This window comes from Paroedura picta, chromosome 16 (genome assembly GCF_049243985.1).
Source record: "Paroedura picta isolate Pp20150507F chromosome 16, Ppicta_v3.0, whole genome shotgun sequence".
In the NCBI taxonomy this organism is placed as follows: domain Eukaryota; kingdom Metazoa; phylum Chordata; class Lepidosauria; order Squamata; family Gekkonidae; genus Paroedura; species Paroedura picta.
In genome coordinates this window covers 10,656,563-10,677,797 of record NC_135384.1, presented here as the reverse complement: position 1 = coordinate 10,677,797, position 21,235 = coordinate 10,656,563, and the positions used below count along the sequence as shown (strand labels likewise).

Genomic DNA, 21,235 nt, shown 5'->3' with positions numbered 1-21,235 from the left:
TCCCCTTCCCTGGCAGCCTTCAAGTAGATACTTATCTTGGATGCTTTAGGCTGATCCTACATTGAACAGGGGGTGGACTAAGTAGTCTGTATGGTCCCTTTCCATGTCTAGCATTCTACATCTGTAGGAATTTACCAACATAGAGTTGGCTACCATACTATGAAAGTGAAAATAATTTTCTCCTTATTAATTGATCTCTGGTGTTTAGCTCAGGTCTCACAACTATGATGTAGCATTTAGGGGTAAAGATACAGCCTAGTAAGCCAGCGCTGGAGGCCAAGATGGAAAAGATCTCCACAGCCACCATGAATTTCCCTTTGGTGCTCAAGTAGGTTGGAAGAAAGGACACCCAAACACTGCAAAAGACCAACATGCTGAAGGTGAGGAACTTGGCTTCATTGAAACTGTCGGGTAACTTCCTAGCAAAGAAAGCCATGGTGAAGCTGGCACTGGCCAGGAAGCCCATATAGCCCAAGACACAGTAAAACATGGTAGCAGAGCCCTCATTGCACTGCAGTATGATTTCCCTTGGAGTTGAATGCATGTCCATGTCATGGAAGGGAGGGGAAGTACTTAGCCAAATAATGCAAATGCCTGCTTGCATAGAGGAGCAGAAAAGGACCACAGAAGTTGCCATTCTGTTTCCAAACCATCTCCTTATCCTGGATCCTGGTTTGGTAGCCATGAAGGCCAAAACAACAGTGATGGTTTTGGCCAACACACTGGAAAGGGCCACAGAGAAGACAATGCCAAAAGCAGTTTGTCGGAAAAGGCAGGTCAGTTGGGAAGGTCTTCCAATGAAGAGCAAGGAGCAGAGGAAGCAGAGAAGAAGGGAGATCAGGAGAATGTATGTCAGGCTCCGATTGTTGGCTTTGACGATGGGAGTCTCCTGGTTCTTGATGAAAATCCCAAGAACCAAGGCTGTGATCACAGAGAAAAAGATAGACAACAAAGCTAAGGCAATCCCTAATATTTCTTTGTAGGACAGGAAACTGAAGACCTTGGGGATGCATTCATTTTTCTTGTTGTTGGCATGCTGATCTAGTGGACATTTCATACAGACAACCATATCTGAAAAAGAAGATTGAAGATTTCACAAACTTGATCAGTAAATAAGAATCTTATTATATAACCAACAACAAAAATGAAGGCCTTCATTCAGGTCTCATTTTTTTCAAGGTTTTTCTAACCAGCCTTTGGGCTGACATAATCTCAGCACTCCATCTGTAAAAAAACATCTTCAATATAACATAATTTTAATTGAATGTCAACTTCAAGACATGTCATATTGTATTCTAAATATGATCTTTTGTGTGCATGCATACTTCTCCTGATAAAATGAAATGGGAATGACCATTGCACACCACTGGGCTGAGGTTGCACAATAAATTAGTAATAAATTAGTATAACATCTGTAATATAACATAATTTTAGTTGAATGGCAATGTTGTATGCCAGGTATAATATTTTGTGTGCATGCATACTTCTTCCGATACAATGAAATGGGAATGACCATTTCACACCAATGGGCTGAGGTTGCACAATAAATTAGGACATGGCATAATGAAGATTTTAAAGAGATTTCCAGGCTGCTCAGTAATACACTTGAGAAGAGGTGGATATGCATTAGAAACTGGCTTTATAAACTCCGTCCCATCCCAAGAAACACAGTCTGTGATTCTACAACATGGTGTTACATAACACCATGTCTGTCAACTGCATAGATACTCAAATCTATGTATATATGTATGACCATTAACAATAAGACCTCAACTCTACAAACCTATTTTAAAGAATAAAAGGTGGACCTATTGTGTTTAACAAAGACCTGGTTAAAAGAGAGTGAAACAATCACCCTCAAGGAGCTTGTTCCCCAGGATTCTCAGAGCTTCATCCATCAAATTTTCACCCTGATGGATGGTCTACCATTACTGATGGACCAAGGCAGGTCAGTGTTGGTGGTGGGCTTGACCTCACCAGCATTTGACAAAGAAGACCCTGAGGTTCTTACTCTTTGCTGGGAGAATACAAGAGCCTGTCCTTCAATGGGTTACCTCCTTTTTCCAGGGTCAGTCGGACAGGATCAGTCGCATTGCTACCAAGTACCTTGTGGGTTTCTGCAAGGCATTATTATCTCCTAGAGATTATTTAACATCTTCATGGGCCCTCTCACCCACCTAGGAGGGTTGTGTTTGGGCCTCACCAATATGTGGATGATACCCAGCTCTATCTCCTGATAGATGATTGGCCAGATGCCTCCCCTGATTGCATTGATACCTTCCTTGAGGGCCCTGATGGAGTGGCTTAATGCAAACCATCTTAAACTGATTCCTTCAAAGATGGAGATCCTGTGGCTGGGAACGGGTATCTAGAGCAGAAAAGGTATTTTTCCAGGCTCACAACTTCTCAGTTGACCAGGATTGTTGATATTTGATGCATCCTTAACAATGGAGGTTCAAGTCACTAAGGTAGCCCAGGATGTCGTTTTTCATCTACATCTAGATGGGCTACTAGCGCCCTATCTGGCCCCAGAATATTTAACCACCGTGATCCATTTAGCTGTCACCTCCAGACTTGTTTATTGTAATTCTCTGTGTGCCAGCCAATGCTAGAATCTGCTTTGGAAATGAAAAGCAATACTGGGGTTCTCACATGTACTCCATGGAGGGCCCAGATAATATCAGTGTTGTGGTAACTGCACTGACTTATTTTATTAATTCTAACTCTGGCTCAAGGATTTGGTCTTAACATTTAAAGGCTTACATGGTCTTGGTCCTGCATATATGAGGGATCACCTCTCTGAATCCATTCCCCAGAGAACTCTTTGATCATGTAACACCTAACAATTAAGGATCCCAGGCTCTATATGAACACATTTGTTATATAGGCATTATGATTGCACCAAAACTACTTCCTCTGATGATGTGAACTATTAAGATGTATAATTTATAATTTAGGATTTACATTTTACAGCTTCTAAGAAAAATCACAGATGGCACGATGTCACCTACAGTTGACGTCACACAATCTCTAGAGTGGAGATTGGGATGATATATCACAGTCTCACTAACAGCACTATCTTTGTGCATGCTACACAAAACATTTCTCTTTTAGGGTTGAAGATCTCATGTACCGAAGCTGAAAATCCACGTATTGGCCCTTTCCATCTGGAAGCACAGATCCAAATATAGAGCAAGGGCTTCAGGGTATGAACACCTGAATGACTGTTTCTGTTTGGAGTCTTATGATCAGCACAGCTATGCAACTTTGGGAAAGAGGAAAAGATCAATACTATAGGCTATAACAATACCCACGCCCCAGGAGCACTTCTGAATTCTTGAAAAAACATGACAATCTCATTGTTCAAGACAGAAAAAGTGTAGCTGACTGGCATTCCCATTCCTTCAATATCACAGAGCTATGCAACTTCTCGTTATACCCATTTTGCGGAACACACTCTCTTGAAGGATATCTCCATGCATTATGCTTCCTACCCTCATCCTGTGCAATGGTTCCTTCTGGACATGGAGCACAATCATAGCAGCAAAACTTCTCCCCTTCCTTCTTTTCCTTGCTATAGCCAGGAGGACAACGTTCATTGCAAACAGAAAGGGGCACCACCTGGCCATAACAGAAAAGGATCATTAGTAACATGTACATATTCACTGAGAACAAATGTTATTCTGGCCACCCTTACACTTTTAATATATTATTAAAAGTAAAAATATTTCTATGTGAAAGTGCATGAAACAGGTGCTTCAAAAGGACATGATATACATTATTGTTGATTTCAATGCCAGAGTTGGAAATCAACAAGAACAGGGCATTCGCAGTAGGTTTGACTAGATGAACAAATTTAAACTGGTGACAGACTTATCCAGTTCTGTCAAGAAAACAAATTCGCTATCACTAACAACCTCTATGAACAACCGAAACACCATTTATACACCTGGACATCTCCAGATGGCATACATTGTAATCAGATCAATTTTATCCTTTGCAGACAGAGATGGCGGGGCTCCATTCTAGCAATAAAAAAATTCTTAGAGCAGATTGTGGCTCTGAACTGTTGGCATCCAAGTTGAAAGGCAGATTACGCTACATCAAGAAAAATGTACCCCCAAAGAAGTTTCATGTCACCGAGATTCCGCAAGCATATGCCATAGAAGTGAAGAACAAATTCGAGCTGCTGGAGAAGCTACCTGAGGAATTGTGGCAAGATTTTCAGTCTAATGTCATAGAAGCTGCTTTAGAACATATACCATACAAAAAGCCAGAAAGAAGATGCAAATGGTTACGATCTGGCACCATCAAAGTTGCTGAAAAATGAAGAGCAGCAAAAGCTGCTGGCAAGAGAGATGAATTCAGGAGGCTAAAAGCAGATTTTCCACTTGCTGCCAGACAAGATAAGGAATCGTATTAGCAGTAACAATGCAAGCATCTGGAAGAGGAGTATCCTAGAGGCCAGACCAGAAGCCTCTTTTTTGAGGTGAAACAAGTCTGGCGTACCTTCACTGCTCGTAAAATGAGCATCAAAGACAAGAATGAAAAGACTTGACTGACCAAGCCATGGTCAGCGGTCAGCATGGTCAGCGGCAAAAGGAAACGTGGTCGCCAACGGATCCGCTGGCTCGAAACGATCAAAGCCCATACAGGGATGACCATGAACCAACTAAAAGAAGCAGTCATTGTCGGATGCATATGGAGAAAACTTTCCTTACGATCACCAAGGGTCGGACACAATTGAACGAATAACATCATCATCATAACAGTCTAGGGGGACATCTTGATCTAATAACTTGGAATTGAATTGGCAGGCCTAAAATGGATGATGTGTAAGTTCTTCTACTCTTCCTGCACTCAAGAATCTGCCCCTTAGTCTTACCTGGTTAAAGGTTCTGTGCCACACGATCTGATAGTCATTAAGGGTCAGCTCTTTGCCTGGAGGAGCCCGAGGATCCAGCCTTCCCACTTTCACTCTTGCAAAAGAGCCATTGGGGAATGTTACCCAGTTTGTAACATCAAAACCAACATTCAGTTCTCCATTTTCATCAAAACACACAGTGTCTCCAGCACTGTTGTTGAACTTGATGCTCCTTAGAAAATGATGCAGCTACCAGAGAAAGAAATGGTCACAGAGAGATACAACTGGGCCCAACCATGCCTAGGGCTTTTTGACCCTGCCCCCAGCCAGATGAAATGCTTTTCCAACTGAGATCAGGGCCCGTAATGTCCCATAAGGCCTGTAAGACAGAGGAGTATCACCAGGGTTTTGGTTGAGGCCAGGAAATAGCATCAAGTAGATGTCTGAGAACCCATCAAATTAATTGAAATCCATCCAACATAGACCACCTGCCTGTGTAATACCTAATTTACAAAGGGGAGGTGGTTTTAAATATAATTTTAGTAATTATTGTTATTTTAAAAACGTTTAAATTTTAGAATAGTTGCTTGCCTCTTCTATTTTCATTATTTCTTTCCACAACTCTGACAGTATCGGCTAAAATTACTAACCTTTACACTTTTATTTCCCCAAAGGTTTTTGTGAAGAGTTCCAGCACTCAAAAGCTCATGCCTTGAACAAAACAATGTTGATCTTAAAGGTTCAACTGAGCTCTAATTTTCTTGCCAACACATCAATCCACTTGAATATATTAGAAATGCAGAATTCCAGAAGCAATTACCTGCCATGGTTGCACGTTATAGAACTCTAGAATCCTCCATTTTCCCATACTTCTATGTTTAAATGTGGATACATAGATGGCATGCAAAGCATGTGCCACAGCATAGACAGCATTGTAGACATTATAGCTGTGGCCAGTCATGCTCATCTCAAACAAAATTACTGGAATAGAATCCAGCTTCTCCTCTCCAGTGCATATTTCCTTGTTGTCCCCTTGAATGGTGGACAATTTCAGGGCGCAACTGAATGCCTGCTCCCAGAAATCCTGGATAAAACCATCTCCTTTTGCCGAGGAAGGACTTACGGACTGTAGGAATCTGTTGAATCCTGGTGGCTGATTGGAGTGAACTGCAATGGATAGGGCTCCATGGAAGGTTTCTATATCCCACAACCTTTGGCCAGACACTGATGCAAAGTCCCAGTGGCATGTCACAATCCACACCTTATGCACGGGAGGATATGATAAGAAGGGCATTACAAGCAACACTATTCTTAAACTTAACATGGATGAGTCTTCTCCATATACAACCCACACATTAGCTTTGTTGTCAAAATAAGTAGCAAAAAACTCTTCGTGCCTTAAAAAATCATTCCCATCATTTGCAACATATTTCTGTACTGGCAACCTTGCAGTGAAGTCAACACAGATGTCATTTTCAGAGAGCATTGGCACCAAGACCTCCACGAACCTGTCGCCGCTGTCATCTTCCTGAGCAAAGAGTGCAATCCATGTCCATCTGAAGTGGTGAAAGAGCCGGACAACTCCCATGTATTGGGTGGCTTCATTGGGGACCATTTGATACATGGAAGGAAGCACCAACTGGTTTCCTTGCACTGGCGAGAATGAGCCATAAGTGAGCTAGGGAAAAAATGTAATTTTGTTCAGATAGAACTAAATATACCATTGAAACATATGTCAAAGCAGTGAAACTCCCATAGCTCTGAACGGATGGCCTACCTGTGCTATTTTATAAATGCTAATTCTGGTGCCAATATGGGCAGAGATTTGTGAAGTCAGCCCTCCAATGACTGCAATGAGAGTGTTCAATGCTCCACACTTGAAATTGGGGAGAAACTGGTGCAGTGAAGAAAGCAAACTCAAGGTAGTTTTAGAGGTCATCTTTGCATCAAAGTAGCTATTGAAGATATGAAAGCCCAAAGAGATGTTTGGTAAGACATTGGGGTCCCCATCGATCTCCTTTAGGGCAAAAACTAGGGCCAAGTTGTGCTGGTAATTCTTTAGCACTGACCTACAATGAGAATTATAAATTAGGTTGAAAGCTTTCTTGACCTTCATACTCCCTACCTCTCATTATTATATCCTGATGTATCCTGCCCTTTGACTGGGGAAGGCACTGGCAAACCACCCCGTATTGAGTCTGCCATGAAAACGCTGGAGGGCGTCACCCCAAGGGTCAGACATGACTCAGTGCTTGCACAGGGGATACCTTTACCTTTATCTTTATCCTGCCCTTGGTAGATATTTTTAAACTGTCACAATAGGAACCATCCCAATGAAAGCCAGTTTGGTGTAGTGGTTAGGTGTGTGGACTTCCAATCTGGCATGCTGGGTTCAATTCTGCACTTCCCCACATGCAGCCATCTGGGTGATCTGATAAAACTGTTCTGACCGAGCAGGAATATCAGAGCTCTCTCAGCCTCACCCACGTCACAGGGTGTCTGTTGTGGGGAGAGGAAAGGAAATGCTTGGAGTCTCCTTTGGGTAGAGAAAAGCGGCATATAAGAACCAACCCTCCTCCTCCTCCTCCTCCTCCTCCTCCTCCTCCTTCTTCTTATGTCTCTTGTCCCTTAGGTTACCACCCTTAATATAGGCCTCCTGTTGCCTGTATCTGCTTCTCTGACCCCCAGAGTGATATCAGCTCTTTCACTGGCTTCAGATCCATCTCCAAAATCCTCCTCTTCGATGAAGATTTAGACATGAACCTTCAAATCATTACTAAGCCAAACCCAGATCATGGATAGAAAATTCATACTTCCCCCTTTCTCTTTCCCTCAGTCCCACTTCCCTCTGCTCTTTCTGCTGCCATACATTGATCATATTAGAGATTTTGTTCTACAAGACACAACTTTATTTTCCCTTTTTTTCAAAAAAAAAAAAACCTCACACTAAGGGAGCTTTCAATAGCAGATATGTTCAAACTCTTGTTGACCTCTTTGCTGCTGTTTTTCTTAAATCTAAGCCTACTCATGGATATTTAGCTGAATAAAGAAAAGTTACAGAGAGTTTGAAAGTGAGACTTACATAGGTTCAGAAATGAATAAATTGGTGGGCTCTTCGGTAAATGACGGGATGCTGTATAAGTACATGACTTGAGAAACAATCTCACCCACAATCAGGTCACCTGGCTGATAAAATGCATGAGGAATTGGGAGAAGATCAGCTGCTGTGGAGCACTGCATGGGATACGTCTTACATGTCACATGGCACAGTGATAAAAGCAACAGCAACTTCCCTGTGATAATCTTTCCCCTCATTTTCTCCCTGGGTTATCAGTACCAGTTCTGTTCTGACTTTTCCTCGATCAGTAGATGGATGTACAACTTTGCTAGAGTTAATTTAACCTATTTGGAAAAACGAATAGAAAGTTCAGGTAGTGGTTGATTGTCTCTGTCCCTTGAACCTCATTACTTTGTACAATATTTATTTATTTATTATTATATTTATATTCTGCCCTCCCCAAGGGCTCAGGTGGTTTACAGAAAACAGGAAAAGGTACAGATAACATATGGTAACAGGTGATAACAGTAATAACATTATAACCATAATAACTTAACAAGATCATAACAATAACATTATAAAATAGAAATTTCAAGAGACTCAGCTCAACTCTTACTGGGAGCCAGTTAGCGTCAGTCGTAGTGGGGGGGGGGAGGCTTGGGGGCCAATTGGAAATGGTGGTTTGGGTCGACCTCAACCAAATACCTGGCGGAGGAGCTCCCTTTTGCAGGCCCTGTGGAAATGATTAGGTTCTGTCAGGGCCCTGATCTCCTCTGGGAGCTTGTTCCACCAGGTGGGGCCAGAATGGAGAAAGCTCTGGCCCTGGTTGAGGGTCATACCAATATGATTGGAATGTTCTCTCCTGTTCTCATCCCTGGCTGGAGAAGCAGTTCCTTCCTCCGGATTCACTCTAAAAACCTGCATCCCAAACCCATGGCTGAAACTGATTCCCAGGGGAAGTGGGAAACTACCTCTCTACTTATACGCATATATTATGTTTAAATTAAATTGTAAAGTAAACCTTTGGTGGTCTCAGCAATATGATTGCTATGCTCCCTCTTGTTCCTTTGACCAGACTCACTCTAAAACAGCTGCATCCCAAACCCAAGGTTGAACCTGATTCTCTTTCTAAAATGTAAATTGTAAAACAAACCTTTGGTGGTCTAAGCAGCAGATGAGTTGATGAAGTTTTTCTCCTCACTTTCTCCTCCCAAAATTACAAAATATGCCACCGTTGGTGGGTAAACTGTCATAATCATATTTTTTTCCAAAATGAAGTGGATGTGAAAGGCAGAGGAGAAAAGAGAAGAGACCAGCTGATGAAATTTGCTCGTGTCTTCACTCAGTCTCACCTAGTTTCTTCTACACTTGAGCTTCCTGCTCACATGGCTTTTGGTCCTGAAGATGCTATGCCCCTGAACCTTTTGAAGGGTTAACATTTGTGAGGCAATCAGCCTAAGACAATGTTAGTAAATGTTGGAGAACCCCCTGCATTTTCAGGACAAGAACAGAGGTGTTCTACCATTGCCTTCCTCTGCAGAGCAATTGCGGACTTTCTGGGTGGCCTCCCATCTAAGGAGTAACAATGGCAGAAGCTGATGAGCTTCTCAGAACTAACGAGACTGTTCTACTCAGGGCCATCCAGATCAGGGCAAGTGGGAAACTACCACTGTTTAAAAATGTATATTACGTATAATGATAATATAGAAGATTAACAGAACCCTCTATCCGTGCAACGGAACCCTGCTCATTGACGGGGATTATATTGTGCATGAGTTTTTTTAAATAGCCGCTGGGAATGCTTTGTCAAGCAGAAGAAAGAACTGTAATGACTGTGGCGTGCCCTCCTAATTACGGTGGTGGCCTTGGCCTCAGATGGCCACTGAAATTGTCACAATTTAAATAGATATGTATGCCTGTAATTGTAATTGTAAGGGAAAAACTGTGATGATATGAAACGTATTCATTGTGGCTTGTTTAGGCAGCTTCTGGTTTTTCTGGTCAGGAATTGTAAATGAAGCATGTCCTGGTAGGGATCAAAGCCAATGTCTGACAATGGAAAACTGAACTTCTGTGTTGAACTTGAGATATGACTTTACCGGAGGCTAAACTGTCAGTGATGATGCCGCTACATGCTGTGATGTCATTTTCTGCATAATCGTTCCTCCTTCATAATTTGCTAAGGGCAGTGTGGTCGGACCGGTCTGGGCGAGGAGCCAATCGGTAGGCACGAAGTGCCTTCCGATATGCCCGTCACACAACTGGCTACAGTTCCCACAATTCAGGAGGCGCAAAGCGCCACCCAACGTGCGCACACTCCAAGCCCCAGGAGAGCATTGCGTGACCTCCATGTTGGCCACAGAGCCAGCAGGGGCGGTGCTGAGCGGCTCGCTCTAGCCCCCCCAGGACACAGGTTAGTGCCCTGGGGTGGGGGCAGCCATGACGCATCATGGGGGGGCATGGAGGATTCTGGGGAACTCTTCCCCGGCCTCGCAGAGCATGCCTGCCACCTCCACAGAGCCCCCCCTTTCAAAGCCCACTCTAACGATCGAGCATTGAACCCTAGTGTAGTAGTAGTAGTATTCTTTATTACGGTCATAGACCAGCAAAATCAAAACAGTTTCACAGTTACATAAATAATATGGCTAAAACACAGTTTTACTCCTAAAATAGCATTATGTTAAACACTTAGACTATGAGTCTGCTAAAATATAAATTAGAATTAAATGGAGATATAGGAAATTGTTCTAATTGCTCTCAGGGTCTGTTAAGTTTTAGTCAACTTCTGCCGCCTTTTCATGGCTGCAGCACAAAACCTGGCGACACTATATGTGATGGAACAATTTGTGTCTGTGAGCAGCAGGGAGATATAAAATTGTCCTGAGCACCCTGGGACTCTATGTAGCCATGGTGTGATAAATATGGAACGCATGTCATCATAAAACTGACAATACAAAAGGATATGTTCCAATGTTTCTATCTGACCAGAGCCACAGGGGCACTTCCTTTCACCATAGGGAGTTTTCTTGTATCTCCCTTCAAGTACAGCTGAGGGAAGGGCATTGCAACGAGCTAAAGTGAAGGCCCTCCGGTCGCTAGGCACCTCAAGATTCTTTAAATAAGCCAAGGGAGCTGTGACATACCTGTAGCCTTCACTAACAATGAAGGCAGAGATATTCGCTAGATCATGTTGGCGTTCTATATCCACTACTCGCTGTTTGATAACCTCTTTAGCTTGGTCATAGGCCATCCGAACCAGAAATTCTGGAGAAAATCCCAAAGCTGCGATTTTCCCCCTCACCGATTGTTTCCATGAAGACTGGAAGTCATCCTTCATTATCAAAGAAGCTAATCCACAGGGGAAAAAGAGATTTTAAGCCAGAAATTGAGAATGTTTAACCATACTCTTGCCTCCACCTTCATAAGGCCAGTCTCAAGTCGCAAGGCGGCACTGGAGACACATCTCAGGACTTGGATGGCTGCTCTTAGGAATTTGGATTGTACAGATTCCAATAATGCAAAATTGGAAGAAGGACCTAGCTGCGCACCATATAGCAGTTGTGCCATTGACTTAGCTTCAAACAATTTTAGAGCTGCGGGGATATAATGACCTCCTTTCAGCCTAAGGAATCTGAGGATGGCATTTGCACTTTTTTGTGCCTTTCCAGCGACATAAGCCCCATGGGCTAACCTGCGGCGAACCCTAGTGTATATAATAAGGTGTTAAAATTAAGTAGTTGCCCTTAACCCTCCAACAACTGAAAAAGGATGATGCATATTGCCCTTGGAATTATAATTCTTCTTGAAGACAAGATAGGAAAGATCCCAGCTAAACAAACAACACTCCCCCGGTCACGTGAGGTGGAATTTATTTGCAGAGTGCATATGTCCATTCCAATTTGCCTATTGAATAACTGAGTCATTCTGCTGTTTCATAAAGCTGCCAGGTTCATTTTCATTTTGAAACAAACGTATATTTCAAGCCTAGAGAATCAAAAAACACAAAGTGACCCAAAGTTTAAACATAAAGATAGTGTATTAATGGTGCTAGGTGTTGCTTGCATATCAGTTTGCATTTCTAGCTGGAAGATTATATCCAGCTCTTCCTTTGCTGAGTGTACAGCATGCAGTAGAAACACATTACACTATGGGTATTGCCTGCAGAGCAGACGGTTGTCATGCCTCTCTGGTCTGTACGTATACAAGGACCTACCTTTCCCATATATTAGGCATATATGATCAGAAATTTTGAAAAATCATCAATGACAACATTGTGATGTCACTTCGGGGAAGGCTTTAAAGAGACAACTTGCTTCAAATTGAACCATTAGACACTCATAGATAAAACCACAATATGGTCACTGATTACTAGAGAGAAAGGATCTCATGTCCAGAAACCCCAGAATGATGTCACAATTTCATTAGCAGCCATCACCAATGACACCGTCTAACTAGTTGCCCTCTGGTAACAGAACTGAGTCTGGCAACCTTTTGAATTCACTCTTTCCTAAATCCTAACTCCCTGACCATCCAAATGGTCAGTTTTTACAAGTCTCATATGGACCTATGATTTCTTGAGCTTTTGCACAAATAAGCCTGAAATAGGGTTGCCAGCCTCTTTTTGAGAGCTGAAGAGCTCCCTGGTTTGTAACTGTTCTCCAGACAAGAAACATTAGTTCACCTGGTGCAAATGGCTGCTTTGAAGGTAGAATTAATGGTATTGTACCTCACTAAGGTCATGCATGTCCACAAACCACTCTGTACCCAGGCTTTACATTAAATCTACTGCCTCAGGAGGTGGTGAGCTCCCCTTCCCTGGCAACCTTCAAGCAGATACTTATCATGGATGCTTTAGGCTGATCCTACATTGAACAGGGGGTGGACTAATTGGTCTGCATGGCCCCTTTCCACGTCTAGCATTCTAAATATGTAGGAATTTCCCTAAACCAGAGTTGGCTACTGTATTATGAAAGTGAAAATAATGTTCTCCTTATTAATTGATCTCTGGTGTTTAGCTCTGGCCTCAGAACAATGATGTAGCATTTAGGGGTAAAGATACAACCCAGTAAGCCAGCACTGGAGGCCAAGATGGAAAAGATTTCCACAGCCACCATGAATTTCCCTTTGGTGCTCAGGTAGGTTGGAAGAAAGGACACCCAAACACTGCAAAAGACCAACATGCTGAAGGTGAGGAACTTGGCTTCATTGAAACTGTCCGGTAACTTCCTAGCAAAGAAAGCCACGGTGAAGCTGGCAGTGGCCAGGAGGCCCATATAGCCCAAGACAGAGTAAAACATGGTAGCAGAGCCCTCGTTACACTGCAATATGATTTCCCCTGCGATTGAATGCGTGTCCATGTCATGGAAGGGAGGGGAAGTACTTAGCCAAAGAGTGCAAATGCCTGCTTGGATAGAGGAGCAGAAAAGGACCACAGAAGTTGCCATTCTGTTTCCAAACCATCTCCTTATCCTGGATCCTGGTTTGGTAGCCATGAAGGCTAAAACAACAGTGATGGTTTTGGCCAACACACTGGAAAGGGCCACAGAGAAGACAATGCCAAAAGCAGTTTGTCGGAGAAGGCAGGTCAGTTGGGAAGGTTTTCCAATGAAGAGCAAGGAGCAAAGGAAGCAGAGAAGAAGGGAGATCAGGAGAATGTATGTCAGGCTCCGATTGTTGGCTTTGACAATGGGAGTCTCCTGGTTCTTGATGAAAATCCCAAGCACCAAAGCTGTGATCACAGAGAAAAAAATAGACAACAAAGCTAAGGCAATCCCTAATATTTCTTTGTAGGACAGGAAACTGAAGACCTTGGAGATGCATTCCTTTTTCTTGTTGTTGGCATGCTGATCTTGTGGACATTTCATACAAGCAACCATGTCTGAAAAAGAAGATTGAGCATTTCACAAACTTGATCAGTAACTAAGAATGCTATTATATAACATCCAAGAATACTCATTACAATTTCCCCCATAAAAATGAAGGCCTTCATTCAGATCTCATTTCTTTCAAGCATTTTCTAAGTGACCTTTTGACTGGCATAATATCAGAAATCCATTTGTAATATATGTGGAATATAACAAAATCTTTAGTTGAATGTCATCTTAAAAACAAACCACATTTTATTCCAGGTATAATATTTTTTGTGCCTGCATACTTCTTCTGATACAGTGAAATGGGAATGACCATTTCACACCGTTGGGCTGAGGTTGCACAATAAATTATTACACAGCATAATGAAGATATTTAACAGATTCCCAGGCTATACAGTAATACACTTGTTAAGAGGTGGTTACACATTAGGAACTGTCTATATACACTCTGTCCCATCCCAAGAAACACAGTGTGTGAAGCTGCAACATGGTGTTACACAACACCATGACCATCAACTCCATAGATACTAGAATTTATGTATGTATGTATGTATGGCCATCAACAATAAAACCTCAACTCTATAAAGGTGGACCTAGTGTGTGTAACAAAGACCTGGTTAAAAGAGAGTGAAACATTCACCCTCAAGGAGCTTATTCCACAGGATTCTCAGTGCTTCATCTTTTCAGGCTCACAACTTCTTAGTTGGCCAGGATTCTGGGAGTGATATTTTATGCATCCTTAGCAATGGAGCTTTAAATCACTAAAGTAGCCTAGGTTTTTCATCTACACCTAGATGTGCTACCGGTGCCCTATCTGACCCTGGAATACTGAACCACTGTGATCCATTTAGGTGTCACCTCCAGACTTGATTACTGTATTTTTCCATATGCTGGCATATGCTAGTTCTTGCTTCAGAAATGAAATGCAGCTACCAGGGTTCTCACATGGAGGGCCCAGATAATGCCAATGTTGTGGCAACAGCACTGGCTTCCCTTTTAATTCTGGCTCTGGCTCAAGGATTTGGCCTTAGCACTTAAGGCCTTACATGGTCTTGGCCCTTCTCTGTTCCCCAGAGAACTCTTTGATCAAGTAACACAGATGAGTTAAGGAGCCCAAGCCCTATATGAATACATTTGTTATATAGGCATTATGATTGCAGCAAAACTACTTCCTCTGATGACATGAAGTATTAAGATGGATTATTTAGGATTTTCTAGCTTCTAAGAAAATCACAGATGGCATGATGTCACTTACAGGTGACCACCTACAATCTTCACGGAAAGTCACACCATCTCTTGAGATAGGGAGACTTTCTAGAGTGGAGATTGAGAGGATATATCACAGTCTCACTAACAGCACTCTCTTTGCGCATGCTACACAAAACATTCTTTTAGGATTTAAGTTCTCATGTACTGAAAACATGATAATCTAAATGTTCAAGGAGGAGAAAGTTTGGCTGACTGGCTTTCCCATTCCTTCAATATCACAGAGCCGTACAGCTTCTCATTATAACCATTTTGTGGAACATACTCTTTTGAAGGGTATCTTCATGTGTTATGCTTCCTACCCTCATCCTGTGCAATTGTTCCTTCTGGACACGGAGCACAATCATAGCAGCAAAACTTCTCTCCTTCCTTCTTTTTCTTGCTATAGCCAGGAGGACAACGTTCATTGCAGACAGAAAGGGGCACCAGCTGGCCATAACACAAAAGGATCATTAGTAACATATGCATCAACCCTCTTTACGATCTTTACCACCATCTCGTCAAAACTCCTAATCTCGGAAAGCCTCTGTCCTCAAACAGAAATGTCAATGTTTCCCAGAGAAAAGTAGACCAAAGTCTGATGGAAAGAAATAAGCAGCAGTAACAACAATCACCTCAGGAAAAAAGTCAACAATCTCTTCACCAGAGAAAAATGTATGTGTTTATAACTATCTAGAGGGCCTCCTTTATCTAATAACTTGGAATTGAATTGGCAGGCCGAAAATGGATGATGTGTAAATTCTTCCTCATGCACTCAAGAATCTGCCACTTAGTCTTACCTGGTTAAAGGTTCTGTGCCACACAATCTGATCATCATGAAGGGTCAACTCATTTCCTGGAGGAGCCTGAGGATCCAGCCTTCCCACTTTCACTCTTGCAAAAGAGCCATTGGGGAATGTTACCCAGTTTGTAACGTCAAAACCAACATTCAGTTCTCCATTTTCATCAAAACACACAGTATCTCCAGCAGTGTTGTTGAACTTGATGTTCCTTAGAAAATGATGCAGCTACCAGAGAAAGAAATGGTCACAGAGAGGTACAACGTGGCCCAACCATGCCTAGGGTTTTTTGACCCTGCCCCCAGCCAGATGAAATGCTCTTCCAACTGAGATCAGAGCCCGTAATGTCCCATAAGGCCTTTAAGACAGAGGAGTATCACCAGGGTTTTGGTTGAGGCCAGGAAATAGCATCAAGTAGATGCTTGAGAACCCATCCAATTAATAGAAATCCATCCAACATAGACTACCTGCCTGGGTAATACCTAATTTACACAGGGGAGGTGGTTTTAAATATAATTTTAATAATTATTGTTATCTTAAAAACGTTTAAATTTTAGACTAGTTGCTTGCCTCTTCTATTTTTATTATTTCTTTCCACAACCCTGACAGTGTCTGCTAAAATTACTAACCTTTACACTTTTATTTCCCCAAAGGTTTTTGTGAAGAATTCCAGCACTCAAAAGCTCATGCCTTGAACAAAATAATGTTGATCTTAAAGGTTCAACTGAGCTCTAATTTTCTTGCCAACACATCAATCCACTTGAATCTATTAGAAATGCAGAATGTCAGAAGCAATTACCTGCCATGGTTGCACGTTATAGAACTCTAGAATCCTCCATTTTCCCATACTTCTGTGTTTGAATGTGGATACATAGATGGCATGCAAAGAATGTGCCACAGCATGGACAGCATTGTAGACATTATAGCTGTGGCCAGTCATGCTCATCTCAAACAAAATCCCAGGAAGGCTTTCCAGCTTCTCCTCTCCAGTGCACATTTCCTTGTCCCCTTGAATGGTAGACAATTTCAGGGCGCAACGGAATGCTTGCTCCCAGAAGTCCTGGATAAAACCATCTCCTTTTGCCGAGGAAGGACTTACGGACTGCAGGAATCTGTTGAATCCTGGTGGCTGATTGGAGTGAACTGCAATGGATAGGGCTCCATGGAAGGTTTCTATATCCCACAACCTTTGGCCAGCCACTGATGCAAAGTCCCAGTGGCATGTCACAATCCACACCTTATGCACGGGAGGATATGAAAAGAAGGGTCCCAGAAGCAACACTATTCTTAAACTTAACATGGATGAGTCTTCTCCATATACAAACCACACATTAGCTTTGTTGTCAAAATAAGTAGCAAAAAACTCTTCGTGCCTTAAAAAGTCATTCCCATCATTTGCAACATATTTCTGTGCTGGTAACCTTGCAGTGAAGTCAACACAGATGTCATTTTCAGAGAGCATTGGCACCAAGACCTCCATGAACCTGTCGCCACTGTCATCTTCCTGAGCAAAGAGTGCAATCCACGTCCATCTGAAGTGGTGAAATAGCCGGATAACCCCCATATATTGAGTGGCTTCATTGGGGACCATTTGATACATGGAAGGAATCAGCAACTGGTTTCCTTGCACTGGAGAAAATGAGCCATAAGTGAGCTAGGGAAAAAATGTAATTTTGTTCAGATAGAACGAAATATACCATTAAAACTTATGTCAAAACAGTGAAATTTCCATAGCTCTGAATGGAAGGCCTACCTGTGGTATTTTATACATGCTGAGTCTGGTGCCAATATGGGCAGAGATTTGTGAAGTCAGCCCTCCTATGACTGCAATGAGAGTGTTCAATGCTTCACACTTGAAATTGGGGAGAAACTGGTGCTTTGAAGACAGCAAGCTCAAGGTAGTTTTAGAGGTCATCTTTGCATCGAAGTAGCTATTGAAGATACGAAAGCCCAAAGAGATGTTTGGTAAGAGGTTGGGGTCCCCATTGATCTCCTTTAGGGCAAAAACTAGGGCCAAGTTGTGCTGATAATTCTTTAGCACTGACCTACAATGAGAGTTATAAATTAGGTAAAAAGCCTTCTTGACCTTCATACTCCCTACCTCTCATTACCCTGCATTATTATATCCTGATGTTTCCTGCCTTTGGTGGATATTTTTAAACTGTCACAATAGGAACCATCCCAATGAAAGCCAATTTGGTGTAGTAGTTAGGAGTGCGGACTTCTAATCTGGCATGCTGGCTTTGATTCTGCACTCCCCCACATGCTCGCCACGGCACTGATAAAAGTGTTCTGACCGAGCAGGAATATCAGGGCTCTCTCAGCCTCACTGACCTCACAGGGTGTCTGTTGTGGGGAGAGGAAAGGAAAGGTTTGGAGTCTCCTTTGTTTAGAGAAAAGCGGCATGTAAGAACCAACCCTCCTCCTCCTCCTCCTCCTCCTCCTCCTCCTCCTCCTCCTCCTCCTCCTCCTCCTTCTTCTTCTTCTTCTTCTTCTTCTTCTTCTTCTTCTTCTTCTTCTTCTTCTTCTTCTTCTATGTCTCTTAGGTTACCACCCTTAATATAGGGCTCCTGTTGCCTTTATCTGCTTCTCTGACCCCCAGAGTGATGTCAGCTCTTTCACTGGCCTCAGATCCATCTCCAAAATCTTCCTCTTAGGTGAAGTTTTAGACATGAACCTTCAAATCAATACTAAGCCAAACCCAGATCATGGATAGAAAACTCATACTTCCCCCTTCTCTTTCTCTCTCAGCCTCACCCACCTCACAGGGTGTCTGTTGTGGGGAGAGGAAAGGGAAGGCGACTGTAAGCCACTTGGAGCCTCCTTTGGGTAGAGAAAAGCGGCATATAAGAAGCCTTCTTCTTCTTCTTCTTCTTCTTCTTCTTCTTCTTCTTCTTCTTCTTCTTCTTCTTCTTCTTCTTCTTCTTCTTCTTCTTCTTCTTCTTCTTCTTCTTCTTCTTCTTCTTCTTCTATGTCTCTTAGGTTTCCACTCTTAATATAGGGTTCCTGTTGCCTGTATCTGCTTCTCTGACCCCCAGAGTGATGTCAGCTCTTTCACTGGCTTCAGATCCATCTCCAAAATCCACCTCTTCGATGAAGATTTAGACATGAACCCTCAAATCATTACTAACCCAAACCCAGATCATGGATAGAAAACTCATTCTTCCCTTTTCTCTTTCTCTCAGTCCCACTTCTCTCTGCTCTTTCTGCTGCCATACATTGATCATATTAGAGATTTTGTTCTACAAGACACAACTTTATTTTTTTCTAAAAAAAAACTCACACTAAGGGAGCTTTCAATAGCAGATATGTTCAAACTCTTGTTGACCTCTTTGCTGCTGTTTTTCTCAAATCTAAGCCTACTCATGGATATTTAGCTGAATAAAGAAAAGTTACAGAGAGTTTGAAAGTGAGACTTACATAGGTTCAGAAATGAATAAATTGGTGGGCTCTTCGGTAAATGACGGGATGCTGTATAAGTACATGACTTGAGAAACAATCGCACCCACAATCAGGTCACCTGGCTGATAAAATGCATGAGGAATTGGGAGAAGATCAGCTGCTGTGGTGCACTGCATGGGATACTTCTTGCATGTCACATGGCACAGTGATAAAAGCAACAGCAACTTCCCTGTGATAATCTTTCCCCTCATTTTCTCCCTGGGTTATCAGTACCAGTTCTGTTCTGACTTTTCCTCGATCAGTAGATGGATGTACAACTTTGCTAGAGTTAATTTAACCTATTTGGAAAAACGAATAGAAAGTTCAGGTAGTGGTTGATTGTCTCTGTCCATTGAACCTCATTACTTTGTACAATATTTATTTATTTATTATTATATTTATATTCTGCCCTCCCCAAGTGCTCAGGTGGTTTACAGAAAACAGGAAAAGGTACAGATAACATATGGTAACAGGTGATAACAGTAATAACATTATAACCATAATAACTTAACAAGATCATAACAATAATATTATAAAATAGAAATTGCAAGAGCCTCAGCTCAACTCTTACTAGGACCCAGTGGGTAAGGCCAATTAGTGTCCGTCATAGTGGGGGGGGGGAGCTTGAGGGCCAACTGGAAGCGGTGGTTTGGGTCGACCTCAACCAAATGCCTGGCGGAGGAGCTCCCTTTTGCAGGCCCTGTGGAAATGTTTAGGTTCTGTCAGGGCCCTGACAGAACCTGGAGCTCGTTCCACCAGGTGAGGGCCAGAATGGAGAAAGCTCTGGCCCTGGTTGAGGGTCATACCAATATGATTGGAATGTTCTCTCCTGTTCTCATCCCTCACTGGAGAAGCAGTTCCTTTCTCCGGATTCACTCTAAAAACCTTCATCCCAAACCCATGGCTGAAACTGATTCCCAGGGGAAGTGGGAAACTACCTCTCTACTTCTACACATATACTATGTTTAAATTAAATCGTAAAGTAAACCTTTGGTGGTCTCAGCAATATGATTGCTATGCTCCCTCTTGTTCCTTTGTCCAGACTCACTCTAAAACAGCTGCTTCCCAAACCCAAGGTTGAACCTGACTCTCTTTCTAAAATGTAAATTGTAAAACAAACCTTTGGTGGTCTAAGCAGCAGATGAGCTGACAAAGGTCAAAATGTTGCAAAGTTTTTCTCCTCACTTTTCCAAAATTGCAAAATATGCCACCGTTGGGGGGTAAACTGTCATAATCATAATTTTTTCCAAAATGAAGTGGATGTGAAAGGCAGAGGAGGAAAGAGAAGAGACCAGCTGATGAAATTTACTCGTGTCTTCACTCAGTCTCACCTAGTTTCTTCTACACTTGAACTTCCAGCTCGCATGGGTTTTGGTCCTGGAGGTGCCATGCCTCTGAGCCTTTTGAAGGGTTAACATTTGTGAGGCCATCAGCTTAAGGCAATGTGGGTAGAGAACCCGAGAACCACCCTGAGTTTTCAGGACAAGAACAGAGGTGTTCTATCATTGCCTTCCTCTGCAGAGCAATTGTGGACTTTCTGGGTGGCCTCCCATCTAAGGAGTAACAATGGCAGAAGCTGATGAGCTTCTCAGAACTAACAAGACTGTTCTAGTCAGGGCCATTCAGATCAGGGCAAGTGGGAAACTACCATCTTCTTATGAACGTATATTACGTATAATGATGATATAGAAGATTAACAGAACCCTCTATCCGTGCAACGGAACCCTGCTCATTGACGGGGATTATATTGTGCACGAGTTTTTTTAAATAGCCACTGGAAATGATTTGTCAAGCAGAAGAAAGAACTGTAATGACTGTGGCGTGCCCTCCTAATTACGGTGGTGGCCTTGGCCTCAGATGGCCACTGAAATTGTCACAATTTAAATAGATATGTATGCCTGTAATTGTAATTGTAAGGGAAAAACTGTGATGATATGAAACGTATTCATTGTGGCTT

General features: G+C 42.4%; 2 protein-coding genes across 2 annotated transcripts; both read right to left on the bottom strand.

The window, feature by feature from the left end:
* Nucleotides 1-157: 157 nt before the first annotated feature.
* Nucleotides 158-10,273, bottom strand: LOC143825184 (vomeronasal type-2 receptor 26-like). Its single transcript, XM_077313209.1, has 7 exons — nt 10,055-10,273; nt 8,202-8,266; nt 6,642-6,933; nt 5,685-6,542; nt 4,886-5,113; nt 3,495-3,621; nt 158-1,071 (listed from the first exon to the last, which is right to left on the bottom strand). The coding sequence occupies exons 1-7, from the start codon at nt 10,271-10,273 to the stop codon at nt 158-160; spliced, it is 2,703 nt and encodes a 900-aa protein (XP_077169324.1).
* Nucleotides 10,274-12,886: 2,613 nt separating this feature from the next.
* LOC143825183 (vomeronasal type-2 receptor 26-like) lies at nt 12,887-20,668 on the bottom strand. Its single transcript, XM_077313208.1, has 6 exons — nt 20,610-20,668; nt 17,591-17,882; nt 16,637-17,491; nt 15,838-16,065; nt 15,361-15,487; nt 12,887-13,800 (listed from the first exon to the last, which is right to left on the bottom strand). The coding sequence occupies exons 1-6, from the start codon at nt 20,666-20,668 to the stop codon at nt 12,887-12,889; spliced, it is 2,475 nt and encodes an 824-aa protein (XP_077169323.1).
* Between the last annotated feature and the right edge of the window lie 567 nt (nt 20,669-21,235).

What these genes read in the sequence shown, in the direction of transcription:
- LOC143825184 (XM_077313209.1), bottom strand. Translation starts at nt 10,273, where the DNA reads ATGGAGGTCACGCAATGCTCTCCTGGGGCTTGGAGTGTGCGCACGTTG. An exon ending in GAAAAGTCAGAACAGAACTG is followed by an intron (nt 6,934 to 8,201) that starts GTACTGATAACC and finishes TTCTCATTGTAG; the next exon opens with GTCAGTGCTAAAGAATTACC. An exon ending in GCATTTATAAAATAGCACAG is followed by an intron (nt 6,543 to 6,641) that starts GTAGGCCATCCG and finishes TTTTTTCCCTAG; the next exon opens with CTCACTTATGGCTCATTCTC.
- LOC143825183 (XM_077313208.1), bottom strand. Translation starts at nt 20,668, where the DNA reads ATGGCACCTCCAGGACCAAAACCCATGCGAGCTGGAAGTTCAAGTGTA. An exon ending in ATAACGTGCAACCATGGCAG is followed by an intron (nt 16,066 to 16,636) that starts GTAATTGCTTCT and finishes TTTCTCTGGTAG; the next exon opens with CTGCATCATTTTCTAAGGAA. An exon ending in AACAATTGCACAGGATGAGG is followed by an intron (nt 13,801 to 15,360) that starts GTAGGAAGCATA and finishes CTTCTTTTTCAG; the next exon opens with ACATGGTTGCTTGTATGAAA.